Below are 14,017 nucleotides of genomic sequence, written 5' to 3'. Positions count from 1 at the left end.
CAGGAGGATTTCTCCAAGTTCAAAATAGGCTAGGTGTGAGTTTTTTTCTCTAAGAAACTGAGGTTAATACATCCTTAAAAGACTTGGCTTCCACTCAAGGGAGGGTGAGAAGGAACGTCATCACCATGTCAACAAAGGTACCAGTTCTTTTGTTTGAGTTTATCTTGTAATCAAAGAATACCCTCCTGTCTCTTCATCAGTCAAAAGACAACGCTGGCTATAGTATCAGGCGCTGAGGGAAAGGCCAGTGAACTGTCGGCAAAACATCAGATACACCTCACCTGCTGAGCAGTTCCAACATGGGGGAAACATTCTACTCTGCAAAACAGCCAGGAACTGAAGTGACCCACAAAGTTCCTGAGACTTGGAAGACCCAACAAAAACTTCTTAGTGCTCTGGAATGTTGAGATGGTAAACTGTACCAGCAGAAGTCCTGGGAATCTTTGGAATAAAAAAGGCAGGGGGAGTGGCCTTCCTTCAGTGAGAGAGTGCCTCAGAAGCAGGGGTGCAGGAGGAGACAGGATACAGATCACTAGGGGAAGAAGCAGGCTTCCTGCTAGCCCTAGTCCCAGGACTTGATCTCAGTCTCTAAACAGAGATTCAGTTAAAGAGGTTCACAGGAATGAATGAGGGAGGCTTGTGCAGTCTGACTGCATGCTGAGGCAGGGGCTGGAGGGACAGCTCAGAGGCGGAGAACACTTGCTGCTCTTACGGAGGACGTGGGTGTGATTCCCAGAACCCATATGCATTTGTAAAGATAATTTATTATAAATGACAGCTTTATTTTTCTAGGTCTAGAACATAGGCCCTGTTCATAAGGGTGTTCACTTACCTATATTAGAGTTGATTTAAAATACAAAGTCTGAAGTATGCTTTCAGATATGACTACAAAGTTTATTTTATTTTATTTTTTTTAGTTATAGCACTTGCAATTGCGTCACTGCAATGACAGTACAGTGTCTTTGCTTTGGAGACAGGGTCTGGCCTGGTAATCACTACATAGATGAGGAGCTTCTGATCCTCCAGTGCCCACCTTCACAGAGCCAGCATTCCACGCATGTGCCACTGTGCCGGCCTTTTGTCTGGTGCTGGGACCCAGGCGTCACGAGTGCCAACTGAGTCAAATCGCCAGCCCTTTGCATAATTGTTCATTTTAGCATTGGGGGTGGGAGGTGGGGCTTTGGGTAAGCAGGGAACTGTTTACCACAGAAAAATATACATGCTTACCCTCTATCTGAGGGTATTTAAAAATAAATTTAAATTAATACTAATGCATGTGATATAATATGCTGGGCTCTTGCTTCTTCCCAAGCAGCTTCAGGAGTCACAAAGGCAGAACATAGGACCAGATAATCTGCACATATATTACTCCAAAAGTTATTGCTGTTTGCTTATTAATTTGTCAGTGAATTCAGCTAGCCATTTAAACATGGTACTAAAGGTTTGTTGCAGCTGGGGGTGTAGCTTATCCTACCCCATTGACCCCAAGGGCCAAAACCCCTGGGTTCAGTCCTCGACACCACAGAATGGAACAAACCAGAGCATGCTTCACTGCTGATTGTTACAACTTCCCTCGCACAGCGGAGTTCTTATCTACTAACTCCCAAGTGGAGCAGACACTCTAAACGCCAGACATCAAATGACACACACATTCAAGTGGCTTTCAAAAATACAGTATGTGCACTGTGTTCCCAAAATACACATAAATAACACCAGACGCTCTTGCGGTGGGAATGGGACATTTCTCTCCTAAAAGCAGAGGCTAAAATGTAGTGAGGGTCATTGAGTTTATGCATTCCACTCCTAGATAAAAGACAGACCATATATGGGACACAGTGCTATTGTCATCTGGACATCCGGGGATGAGGCAGGAGAACTGAGAGTTCGAGGCCAACCTCGGCTACACAGTGGGGAGATTGCACAGACAATTTAATCCATGAGAATAATCACTTTGGTATTACGTAATCCAAAAAGCCAACATTTTAAAACAACCATTAATTACCTTATCTTAATTTTCAAAGATTCTGCTTCATGCTTCACTAGTTAATACACATACATATGTTTACATGTAACTATACTCATATATGTGAAGATATACCACCACATATGTGTACACCTAGTCACATATATGTATATATGCACATACATATGGGTATATATACAGGCATATTCAAACATACACACATGTACATATGTTCACAGATATATACATGTGCATATGCATGTACATACGTGCATGTACCTATTCACATACATCTATATGTATGGACACATGCATATGAACATAAATGAACACATGTATTTGTGTGCCTATGAACACATATATACATTCACACACATATACATATACACATATGCACACAGACACTTGTATCATAATGTTCACAGGTGAATAGTACACACGGGGTTAAAATAGTAAGAAAATGAACACATGAACAGTAAAGATGCTAGAAAATTCTGGTTCTTGAGAAAGAAAAGATGTTCACAAAGCTGGGGCGACAATTAAAAAAAATTATCAATGTTGTGAACTTACTTAAAATTTGAACATCCACTTAAATAAAGGACACATACACCAGCTGCCTAGGAGCCCTGTAGCATGAGCCTGATTGCTCAATACGCCTACAGAGTTGCCAGCAGAATGTTTGAGTCTAGACAGAATTTAGCCTAACTACGGCCAGGAAGTCCAATGGAACCCTGCTTAGAGTACTTTTCGATTTTTAAACAGCTCAATAAATGAAACTAGGCAGGCAGCGCAGATCAGAGAAGGTAGGCTGCCCTCACACTCCCAGGTAGCTAACATGCTAAGAAATTTAGGTTCTACTGTCTGGTCCATTCATGTGTAAGTCTGTTGACCAGTAACCTTCAACCATCCAAGCAAAAGGACAGCTTCCCTGACTGTCTGGGCAATCCTTGGGAAATGAATTCCTACCTATTGCCTCTCTAAATCAAAAGACAGAAGTGAACGACACTGTCTTCAGGACGTTCATTCATGCAAAACCTCTCCACCCACAGAGAAAGTCAGCAATACTCTTACTACGAAAATAAACACTGGACCAGGGGGCTGGAGAGATGGCTCAGTGGTTAAGAGCATTGCCTGCTCTTCCAAAGGTCATGAGTTCAATTCCCGGCAACCACATGGTGGCTCACAACCATCTGTAATGAGGTCTGGTGCCCTCTTCTGGTCTGCAGACATGCACACAGATAGAATATTGTATACATAATAAATAAATAAATATTTAAAAAATAAAAAATAAACACTGGACCAGCAAGGGATAATGTAGGCATGAGATCACATCTGTGATTTAGAATGTGCAACATTAATGCATTTCAAAACAGATTAGCCAGAATTAGCATCAAATGCAAGAAAAAGAGGAAAAGTCAATTAAACTTACCACAAAAACTAGTTCAAGTTCTAAGTCAAAGTGACTGAATTACAGACAGCAATTCTTTTGAAAATATTATTTCTGTCTTCAATTCTGCCTCCAAGCTGATAATCACAGAGATTCGTCAAGTTAACTCAGACATCCCTGAATTATTTTACTTTTTAATTATAGAACATAGTTGAGCTTTTAAGTTGACATTTACTATAAATTTCTATAATTATTTTTTCCATGAACTATTTAAGTAGGAGGTAGTTCAACACATCCCTTTAGAGGCTCATAGGATGCATTCTCTCAGTATGTGAGTTCTTAGTTTTTTCTTGACTGCTGTAAATGGTCTGGCCTAAGACTATGATAGTTCACAATGGTTAAAAAATGATACATTTCTCAAAGACCCTCCAGGCCCATAAGATCTGCTTCCACAAAGAGTTGCACAAAATAATTCACAGTGCAGAGGAAGTTGCCAGCACCAGACACAGTGCCTAGGTGCCATTCCTCTCAACAAAAGCCCTCAGGCCAGCATTTAAGCTTCATGTTTAAGGTATAAGTTGGATTCTATCAATGCACTTTGTACCTGAGGCCATGGACATTGGAGAACAACCCTCTTATAAGAGGCTGTGAAGGTACCAGGAGGCAGCATGGAACACTCTATAGCCCAGATCCTGAGTGCCTGGGACCCTCAATTGCCTGGCTAGATGCTGTAAGCACAGCCCAAGTCTGAGCAAGCTCTCTGTTAAATCCATCTTCTAGAAGTGGAACGTGATCAAAGGTCACGGCTGGAGTGCACTGTTATGAGAACTGTGAGGGGTGCCTAGGGCAGATGTTTGGAGGGGGTTATTGGCTTGGAAATATTGTGAAGAGATCAAGATCAGGTGGGCCAGGGGTGGGAAGGGAAAGCAGCTGAGCTGTAGGCTACTGCTAGGTGTGTCTTCCACTGCTTCTTTGGGACACACACTCTCCAGGAGTTTCAAAACGAAAAGTTCAGAATGGACTTTCAGTCACTGAAACTGTGTTTGGTCCAATAAGAAAACAGGACATTTTTACTCCGCAGTAAACCCTGACGTGTGATTTTACTATAGTTATACATATGGTATGTCATTTCTTTGGTTCTTGATGGTATGATCAGAGCATTTGGACAGGTACTGGACCAGGAGGAGATGAAGTATTTTGGGACAGTAAATATGTCTGAGGGACCATGTTCTATATACTTGGCTTCATTGTTGTGTTGACCTTTTGAAGCTATTTAAAAATCTATGAGTTCAAAGTACTGTCTCAGGCCCGAGTGTTCAAATTAAAATCTGCCCCAACAGCGAGCTCTCTCCATCTTTGGAGCTTTAGGGCCCCACATCGATGCCTATTTGGGTATGTGCTTTTGTTTTCTACCACAAAGTGATTTGTTTTTGAGGCATGGAAGATAAAAGGCAGGGCCTTATTCATGGCAGGCAACTGCACTGTTACTACCTCCATTCTGAGCACTTTTCTTCCTGACAGGGTGCCACTATGCAGCCCAAGCTAGCCTTGAACACACATGCTCTCATCTCTGCTTCACCAGGGGCTGGGACTGCAAGTGTGGACCACACACTCAGTGGGGAACGCAATGTTTAATGCAAGTCCCAAGATTTTGTTTTCTTTGTTTAACTTTTTCCTTTGTGTGTGTGTGTGTGTGTGTGTGTGTGTGTGTGTGTGTGTATGTATGTATGTATGTGTGTTGACAGAAAATGAACCTACTTGCTAGGGTCTTACACATGCTAGGTAAACCTTCTACCACTTGACCACCGAGCATCATCTGTTCCAAATCTTATATTCTTAAACATATAATTTTCTGTTTTGAAATGGGGGGGGGTTAAACCAATTTTCTTCATTCTAATGCTGGAATAAAAGCTATAATGACCTAGTGTTTTCTGTTAAATGTATTGATATGTTTTGTGAATGTTTTCCTTTTTGGGAAAAAAAATTCCAAAGAAAATTGTGAGGGACAAGGAGAAGAAAAAACAAAAACTTCCCCCATTTATATATGAACTACAACCAGAAGTAGAATTAGAAAAAGACAAACAAAAACAAAAGTAATGGAATCATTCCTTCCAAATCAATAACAATGGGAAACATGGCAGCCGCTGAAATCCTATCAGTTGTTAGGGTTACATTTGACAGAAATGTCAAAGTCCTCGCAAGCATCTCAACAACTGGGGGTATGGCCAAGTAGAAACCTCAGATTTAGCATATATAAGGTTCTGGTTCCCTCCCTAGCTCCCCACAAAACCAAACAAAAAGCCTGGACTCTTGCCCACTTCTGACCTTGTCCAGTAGTTCCTTGGAAATAATTAGTAAGTAGAATATGCCTTCCTAATTGGCATTCAGTGAAATCCATAATTAATTGTCTTTTCAAGAGTAAAATATCATAGTCGGCTTTGAAAGAACAATACTCAATATTTTTGTCAAAGCTTGCCACGATCTATGTTTAGTTCCAACTTTAAGAATTATTTGATCTACCATTTGCTCCTTTTGTTTTTTTCTTTAAGATGGGTTCTTACCATGAAGGCCAGGCTGCCTTCAAACTTACAGCTTCCTGCCTCAGCCTTCTCAATTGCTGGAACTGTTGGTACGGAGTGCCATGTCCAGTTTGTTTATTTTTGTACAACTTTTAAAAAATATATGCTTACTTTAAAATTTTTAATTCATTTTATTTTCAATTCTAGAGTTGGGCCACATTTTATTCTATAAAATAGGCTGTGTTTTCTTGTCCATTCTTTCAAGCTCCTATTTATTGCACATCAGTAAACAAAAAAATCCACCAAATAAGTCATTGTAGTAAGAAGAAAGATCCTTAAGAGTCACTACCGCCCACAGATTAGCCTTTGGCTACACATGTCCCTTAGGAAGGCACAGAGACCAGAACCAGTCCCGGGTGAGGCCGAAGTCACACTTACATAATGTCCTGGCCGTCGGGGCTGTGAAGAAGTAGGCAGGCCTAGTTCTCAAGGGGAGTTATGTAAGGTCGGCTCATTCCCTGAAGAGTTCCCAGGGAGCGGAGGGAGAAACTACTACCTGTCAAGGAGAATTTGCTTCGATGTTGCCCTGAGTCCCAAGAGCTACCCTCTACCCTTCCTCATAGAAACACAGACACATGCGGCTGCCATACGGATGGGCTACTTTCGACATCTTTGGAGTTCAGGCACCACTGTTTGGCCACAAAGAGGTAGGTCCGTTCCAATCTTCCTTACAATTACCGCCCTAATTATTACATTATACTTTCACAATTTAATCCCTTTATTTGCCTCACTGCCTTTTTGGGGGCTAAGTGAACAGCACAGTGTGAGCCCTGAGGATGCGGCTAGCAGGGTACCCTTACGGAGTGTGCCCCAGCTGCCAGCTCCAAGCACAGCCAGGTGGGCAAGACCGGAGTGCTAATCGGGACAGTGACATCTCTGTCTCATGCTCAAAATCCTTGAAACTCACTCTCTCCAGTGTGGAGGAAAATCCAGCACTCTGCACCTATGCCAAGAATCATCCTGCGCCTGGCTCTGCTGAGCTTTGAGTACCGGCCGGCATCCTAACAGATAATCACACTCAGAACACGGATGGCTCTATGCCAGCGGTTGCTCAGTCAATAACTATTTCGTTCGCATCAAAGTAATAATCTGTGTTTCTTTAAATAAAAAAAATCAAAAACAAAAGAAAACAACCAACTATTATTACTTTTCCTCTGACATATTCTGTCTTAGCAAAACAAGCCAAAAAATAGACATAAATCCTCTTTGCTACCCTAAGACGCTGATGTCCACCCACCAAAAGCAAGAAACTTGTAGAGGAAGAATTCATCTCAACCCACAAGCTTGAGGAGTAGAACTGGCAAAGGATGTTGAGAGGATGAAAGAAACTATAGCCAGCACACTGGCCGGATCACGCCAGCTATGGAAAAATCTGTTAGTAAATGGTACTGGTTTTTACAGGGAGCGTCCACTGCTTATATTAGCCTAACCTGTATTTGTTCCTTCATCCCCAAACATTTATCTTCATGCCAGACCAAATTTAACAAAAATTACTAACAAATTGAATTTCATATACTCTGAAACCCAAGGATTATAGTAATATTAGCCAATGGCTGATAAAACAAATCAGAGATTTGAGGCATTTTCATCCTTAAATTTTGCCATTATCAGTGAACAGGATGAAGATATACTTTGTCCAAATGCCACAATGAATACCCTTACATATTTTGTTGCTGTTGTTCCTGGTGGTGGTTAAAGGAACTGGACCCAGGGACTTGTCCATGCTAAGTCCATGCTAGGTCACTGAGCCACATCTTCAACCTCTCCATGTGACTTTGTATTACTTCTGTTCTTAAGCATTGTACCAAGTTCGGGGGTTGAAAAAAAGATTCCAGGGTTGGAGGATTTTAATAAGAAAAAGTTAAAGCATGATCTTCTGGTTAAGAAAATGGAAAGCTGCATCTGTTACAGCTATGATGTCTTGAACAGCGTATGTTTATTTAAAAAAAAAGTTGTTTCAGTGCCAGGATTGAACTTAGCATTTCAGGCAGGGTAACCGTGAGTCTAGAAATGAGCTTACACTCAGTGCCTTATTTGTGAGCTGTCAGTAAACCCTGAGTTCTCAGCCACAGATGAGGACGCTGCAAGAAAGAAGACAGGGGAAGGGGAGTTGTCCACAGGGAGAGAGCCTTACACAGCCTGCATAAGGCTTGGCTTCCATCCCAAGTGCCCAATCCCATCCAGCACAACACAGAGTAAGTGTAGGGAGCTACCCCACGTGCACGGAGGCAGCTCTAGAATCACCTATGAAAATATGTGAAAAGTATTAGTACTTAGCAAGAAACACCTCTTTCATACCTTAGAAACCAGCACATCGCGGCACTTCCGGTTCTGAATAACCTGATTTTATATACGTTCTAGAAAGGCCATGCAGATGCATGGCAAGATGTCCTCAGGAAATCGCTATCAGTGGGCTTCAGGGTCTCAGGCTCCGACCTCAGCACCTAGAGGACTGTGGAGTCTAGCTTGCCAGGCTCATACCAGAGACTCTTGTCAAGTTAGCCTAGGCAGAGGCCTAAGGTTTGCACTTTTAACACACTCGTTGGTGATGCTGACAGATCTGGCCCTGCTATCCCACTCTGAGAACCACTGGTACATTAACACACCAGAGTGCACCAACTCATCACCTTGACTTCAAGTGAGGGATCACCTAGGAAACTGACAAAAGTCCCCCTTAGCCCTGGCCATACTAAAGACAAATTAGTACAGAACTTAGGGGTTAAGGCTCTGGAAAAAATGTTTAAGAACATTGTTTGCAGGAAATTCCCAATAATAAAAAAAAATTTGGGAAATGCAGATGCATGAAAAGTTAGACTTTGTATATATGACTGGCTGTTGGACACATATATATACATTGATACATATGTATGTATATATATACATATATAATGGTGCTGGGTGTGGCTCAGGGGTAGAATGCATGCAGAAGGCCTGGAGTGCAATCCCAACATAATCATATTATCTATCTATCTAGCTAGCTAGCTAGCTAGCTAGCTAGCTAGCTAGCTATCTAGCTATCTAGCTATCTAGCTATCTATCATTTATCAGTCATCTATATATTATACCTGTCTGTCTATCTATCCTTACCTATCCACCCCATGTGCATGTATGTGTGTGTGCATGCATATGCAAACATATATGTATATACCATGAGCAGAAACATTGGTGTGCTTTAGACCCTTGATATATGATTATTCTTTCTTCCCCTCATGTACTTTTAAAGACTGTCACAAGAGATAAAAAAAAGTGAAAACTAGTTTTCTGCTAGAATATATATATAAATATACGTGTGTACATATGCTGAGTTTTATGTCTGTATATAACTAGTTTAAAAGAGAGGCTACAAATTTCAATCATTCTACATTTTTCATAAAAAAATAATCATGTTATTTCTAAATCTAGAGGTTTGTAAAGGTTAGGTTAGACACTGGCATTTGTTTGGAGATGTGTTTTCTATTCAAATTAATTCATAAACACAGTAAGCATATACCCAGCTACAAGAAAAAGACATTGAGATCATGATAAATATGTCTGGAGTAGCAGTTCTCAAACTGTGACCCTTGGCCTGCCAGGATTAGTATCCCAGACCCAGCAATTCTGGTGCAAGAACATAGTAACCCACACGCTGGTGAGATTGCCAAGGATGCTAATATACACGCGTGGAGCAGAAACATAGATCTAAATACTCAACACGTTCTCAAATCTACAAGCAAAGCAGTGTGGGGAAGAGCGCTGGGAGCCTAGCGCGCCCTGCTCGGCTGTTTTGCAGACCTACCGTGTTCTCTGAAATGTCTTTATTATCATTGCCCACAGAGAGATCCACAGTGAGACAGGAAGGGTGTGGTGGATACCTGGAGAGGGGTGATTCCATACATCTTCCATGTATTTCTGTTTTCTACTCAAAATTGTCTCATCGGTGTGCATGGCATGGAATAGAAGGGTAAGTACCAGAGAAAAGAAACAGAGCACTCACCTTGAATCGTCCTCTTGAAGAAGGCCTTGCAGGCTTCACATGATGCAACGCCATAGTGGTAGCCAGAGGCAATGTCGCCACACACTAAGCACAGTCTCTTGGGCATGGAGTTGAGCATATATTCACACTTGGTCTGGGGATCCTCAACGATGGTGCTGGAGCAGTCGTCGTACAGTTTCCGAACAGGCCCGCTACCTCCCAGGATAGGAGCAGAGGGGTAGAGAGGTGGCGAGTCCAGTCCGTTCTGATGGCCATTCATGGTTGAACTGTAACTCCCACTGGCGTCGGAAGAACCACCAGGGCTGTGGTGGTTGACGCTGTCCGTCAGGGAGGCTGGGCTGGAGGGTTCCGTCTTGATGAAGGACGAACAGCTGGAATCAATGTGCCGATCTTTGTTTGACATTCTGCAGAGAAGCCTGAGAATAAGAGGGAGACACAGAGAGAGAGGGAGAAAGAGAGAGAATGTTAAAGAGTCCCAGAGATGGAGACACAAAGACATGGCAGAGAGGGGCAGATAAGGAAAGCGGGAGGGGCGGGGAGAGCAGCAGTATTGGTATGTAAAAGCCATTGCTCTTTAAGAGTGCTTCCTGAGGGCTGGGACTACCCATCACTCAGTCTCCAGTCAATACCTCTTGTTCTACAAGAAGGTAATCAGCATAAGGGCATGACAGGGTTACATCAAAGCTCCCAGACAGGCCATAAACAAAGCTCTACAGGGTCCAGTTGCTTTTATTTTATCTTTCTCTTGAAGAACCACTGTCAATGCTACCATGGCTCTCCAGATTCTAAATTTATCAAGAGAGCGGTGCCGATTTGCAAAGTCCCCGCCGTTCCTCAAATTGCATTTATCTCCACTCTATGTTCGACTCCACATCCTGATGCCACATCCATTTTATCACAAACAGAAGCCAACTTTTCGTTTGCAGCCAGCGCAGATATTCTCAGGCTCCGGAAGGATGGATTGAGAGCAAGCACACCATCTCAACAGCTTCACGGAGCTTAGTGAAAGGCTCATGACATCGATTAGTATATAATCTGTGCGAGAGCAAGCATGAGTGTGCATGTGTGTGTGTGTGCATGCGTGTGTGTGTGCATGTGTGTGCATGCATGTGTGTGTGCGTGCGTGCATGCATGCGTGTGTATGTGTGCGTCCGTGCGTGCGTGCATGCATGTGTGCCTGTGTGTGTGTACATGCCTCAGAGCAGGGAAAGGGACAGAGAACGGTAGAAACGTGGCTCTAAAAAACTCTGCTTGAATTCTACAGTACCTATGAGTCAGGAAATCTGAGACATCCTGTGCTGTAGCATAGTAAAGTATCTCATCATTGTAGAAAAATGAGATTTATGATGGTCCTCTCCTTGACTCCCCCTTAACATCACACCTTATGAAAGGCTCTGGGATGAAGTGCCTAACCTGACAAACTATTTCTCTAACCTAGAAGAAAGCCATCACCCCCTCTCTTCGTTGGCCCCATAAGTGGGGAGATTTCTATAAAGGTAATTAGATGCAAAGACGTAATTGGTCCTCTTGGCTTTCTGCCTCGCCACAGCGTTAAAAACCCTCTTATGCAAGGCTCTGAGAACCCCAGTAGCCACTAAGAAGAGGTGACAGTTGAGAAAGGGACTTAGATAATTGCTTCCCAGTGGAAAGTTGATTTATGGGGATCCCACTGTGATGGTCATTCTCTCGAATTTGGGGGAGTAGTCACAGTATCGCGGAATGGATGCAATTATCACTTTCACTATAAATCTAACGATATTTTATCACCGCACAAATTCCATGCCCTCCTCCATGTCTCCCTGCCCCCAGTGTTTCAATTCCTTTTGAGTAAAGGGAGGATCCTATGGAATTTCTGATCAGAAATGTCCACCTAACTCTTCTGAGTGGGCATTCTCAACAACAGAGCACAAGGGCAGGGATTTGCTTCTTCCTCGGATGTACTTCACTGGGGGAACGTCTCTACTCCCTGAAGCCAGGCCATATTACCGTGTGCTGGCAGAAGGGGAAAGCCACCCAAAGACCCCCTTGCTTCCCCTTCCCCAAGAGCGAGGGAAAGAAAAACTATCCCGCTTGCCAGTCCTGGCGACAGCATCCTCTCCCTCCTGCATCTGCTTGTCCCTGTCACTGCTAATGGGCAGTGTAATTAATAGATCTTTCTCCTTGTCCCCTGCCTGCACTCTGGGCCAAGCATTCTCCTCAAGTTGGTGTTTGAGGGAAAGCAGGTCGGCGGCTTGACTTACAGCAGCCCTGCGACTTCCTTTTCATTTAAAACTCTTACATGGCCACTTCTCTTCTTCCCCGTATAATCACCAGACTGCGCACACATACATTATGATCTTAGGCCACCGGTTAGACATTATTAGGCTACCAGACCATAGATGGTCTCCCTCCTCTTCCCTTCTCCCACAGCTATGACAATTAACTCGTTCACTGCCCCACCCGAGCACTTTCTTTTTTTTCCATTCTCCTCCCCACACCCCCAATGGGATGCTGCTTTGAGATGCCGGATCACAAACGATGCCGCTTCTTCTCCAGGTCTCCTCCTGCGTTCTCTTCAAACTTCAGGATTGTTTCTCATCTTTGTCCCCTAAGGTTTTTTTTTCTCCTCATCAACTTCTAAAATTTATGTTCTACTAGTTCAAGGAGCAGGGCCAGAAATGAACATGCCATTTATGGGACAGCTATTTGCTAAGTCACCAAATGTGTGCATGTCAAAGACACATTGTTCGAATCTATCCATGAAAAATGAGGAAACTTTAGCCAGCTGTCTCATTCAAAATCTCACCCCATACTTTACAGTAACCTGGAAGCTAGCAGGGAGTTCAGGGGGCACTGCTGCCAAGGAAGCCCCTGGAACGGGGACAGGATCTTCTAAATGAAATCTGGTCACTCCAGTCACGAATGAAAGCAAACAAACCGGATTTGCGCTGTGGGTAGTATGTGGTTCTCTTCCAACATAAAATGTGCCCTTAATTAATAACTTTTGCCTAGCGGAAATAAGAATAAGGTGGTTATTAGTCAAAGGCTTCTAGGTGTGCCAGATATTGAGTTGAACACTACCTCATTTAATATCTGCCACATTCATCTTGGTGTGTGTGTGTGTGTATGTCTGTGTGTGTGTGTCTGTGTGTGTATACATTCATGCCTAGAAGGGGATTCTCTTTAAGAAATTAAGCATCAGATATTCTGAAGTATGATGAAGGTTCCATAGCCAGGAACTGGAAGAAATAAGGTTTGAACTCGCATCTCATTCAAAACTTTGGAGCAGAAATGTCTAGGAGCCAACAGAATTTTCAATAATTCTCACTTACATTCGACAACATGACTGAGAAGCTGGAGAGATATGTTGGTGGCTAAGGGGATGGGGTACTATTGCAGAAAGAAATTAATTTGGTTCCCTAACCCATAGCAGGTGACTCCCAACTGCCTGTGACTCTGGCTCCAACGGATCCCACAGACCTTCTGACTTCTACAAACACTACATATAACCTGTTCCACCATATACATGTAATTATTTTAAGTTTAAAAATCTTTAAAATATACTTACCTGGGCCCAAGGGCACATACCTATAACCCTATCTGCCGGCGAGATTGAAATAAGGAAAACACAAATTTAATACTTGTCTGGACTACCGTGAGTTTAAGGCTTGCATATGCAACTTAGATGCTGTCTCAAAACACAAAATCTAAAGCCTGGAGAGACAGCGCTACCTGAATTCAATCCTAGAGTCCACATTGAAAAACAAAAGTGATGGGCATTGGTGGCGTGCATTTGTAATCCCAGGTCAGAGCTGGCAGAGACAGGTGGGTTCTGGGGCCTCGATAGCCAGCATCCTAGCCTACTTGACACAGTACAGGCTAGTAAGAGACTCTGTGTCAACTTTTTAAAAATTAAAAAATAAAAGAATAGGAGCACAAGAAAGAGATGGAGGAGAAAAAAAAAGCAATAAGTAAAAAACAGTGAACAGCACCTGAGAATGAACAACCAAGGTTATCTTCTGGCCTCAACACACAGGCCCACACATGAAGGCACCTGTATACATACATGTGTGCACACATGCTCTCTCTCTCTCTCTCTCTCTCTCTCTCTCTCTCTCTCTCTCTCACACACACAC

The 14,017-nt window shown here is 42.9% G+C and overlaps 1 protein-coding gene across 2 annotated transcripts in view; it reads right to left on the bottom strand.

Moving 5' to 3' along the window:
* Positions 1-14,017, bottom strand: part of Esrrg (estrogen related receptor gamma) — a 541,176-nt gene that overhangs the window by 161,264 nt on the left and 365,895 nt on the right. For both annotated transcript variants that reach the window (XM_050148263.1, XM_050148262.1), the window contains one exon: positions 9,903-10,318. In XM_050148263.1, coding sequence (XP_050004220.1) covers positions 9,903-10,305 — 403 coding nt within the window. In that variant the 5' untranslated portion in view covers positions 10,306-10,318. The remainder of the gene's footprint in view (positions 1-9,902; positions 10,319-14,017) is intronic.

This window comes from Alexandromys fortis, unplaced genomic scaffold, assembly GCF_014885135.2.
Source record: "Alexandromys fortis isolate MF-2015 unplaced genomic scaffold, M_Fortis_MF-2015_v1.1 scaffold_62, whole genome shotgun sequence".
NCBI lineage: Eukaryota > Metazoa > Chordata > Mammalia > Rodentia > Cricetidae > Alexandromys > Alexandromys fortis.
This window is presented reverse-complemented; position numbering and strand designations above follow the sequence as displayed.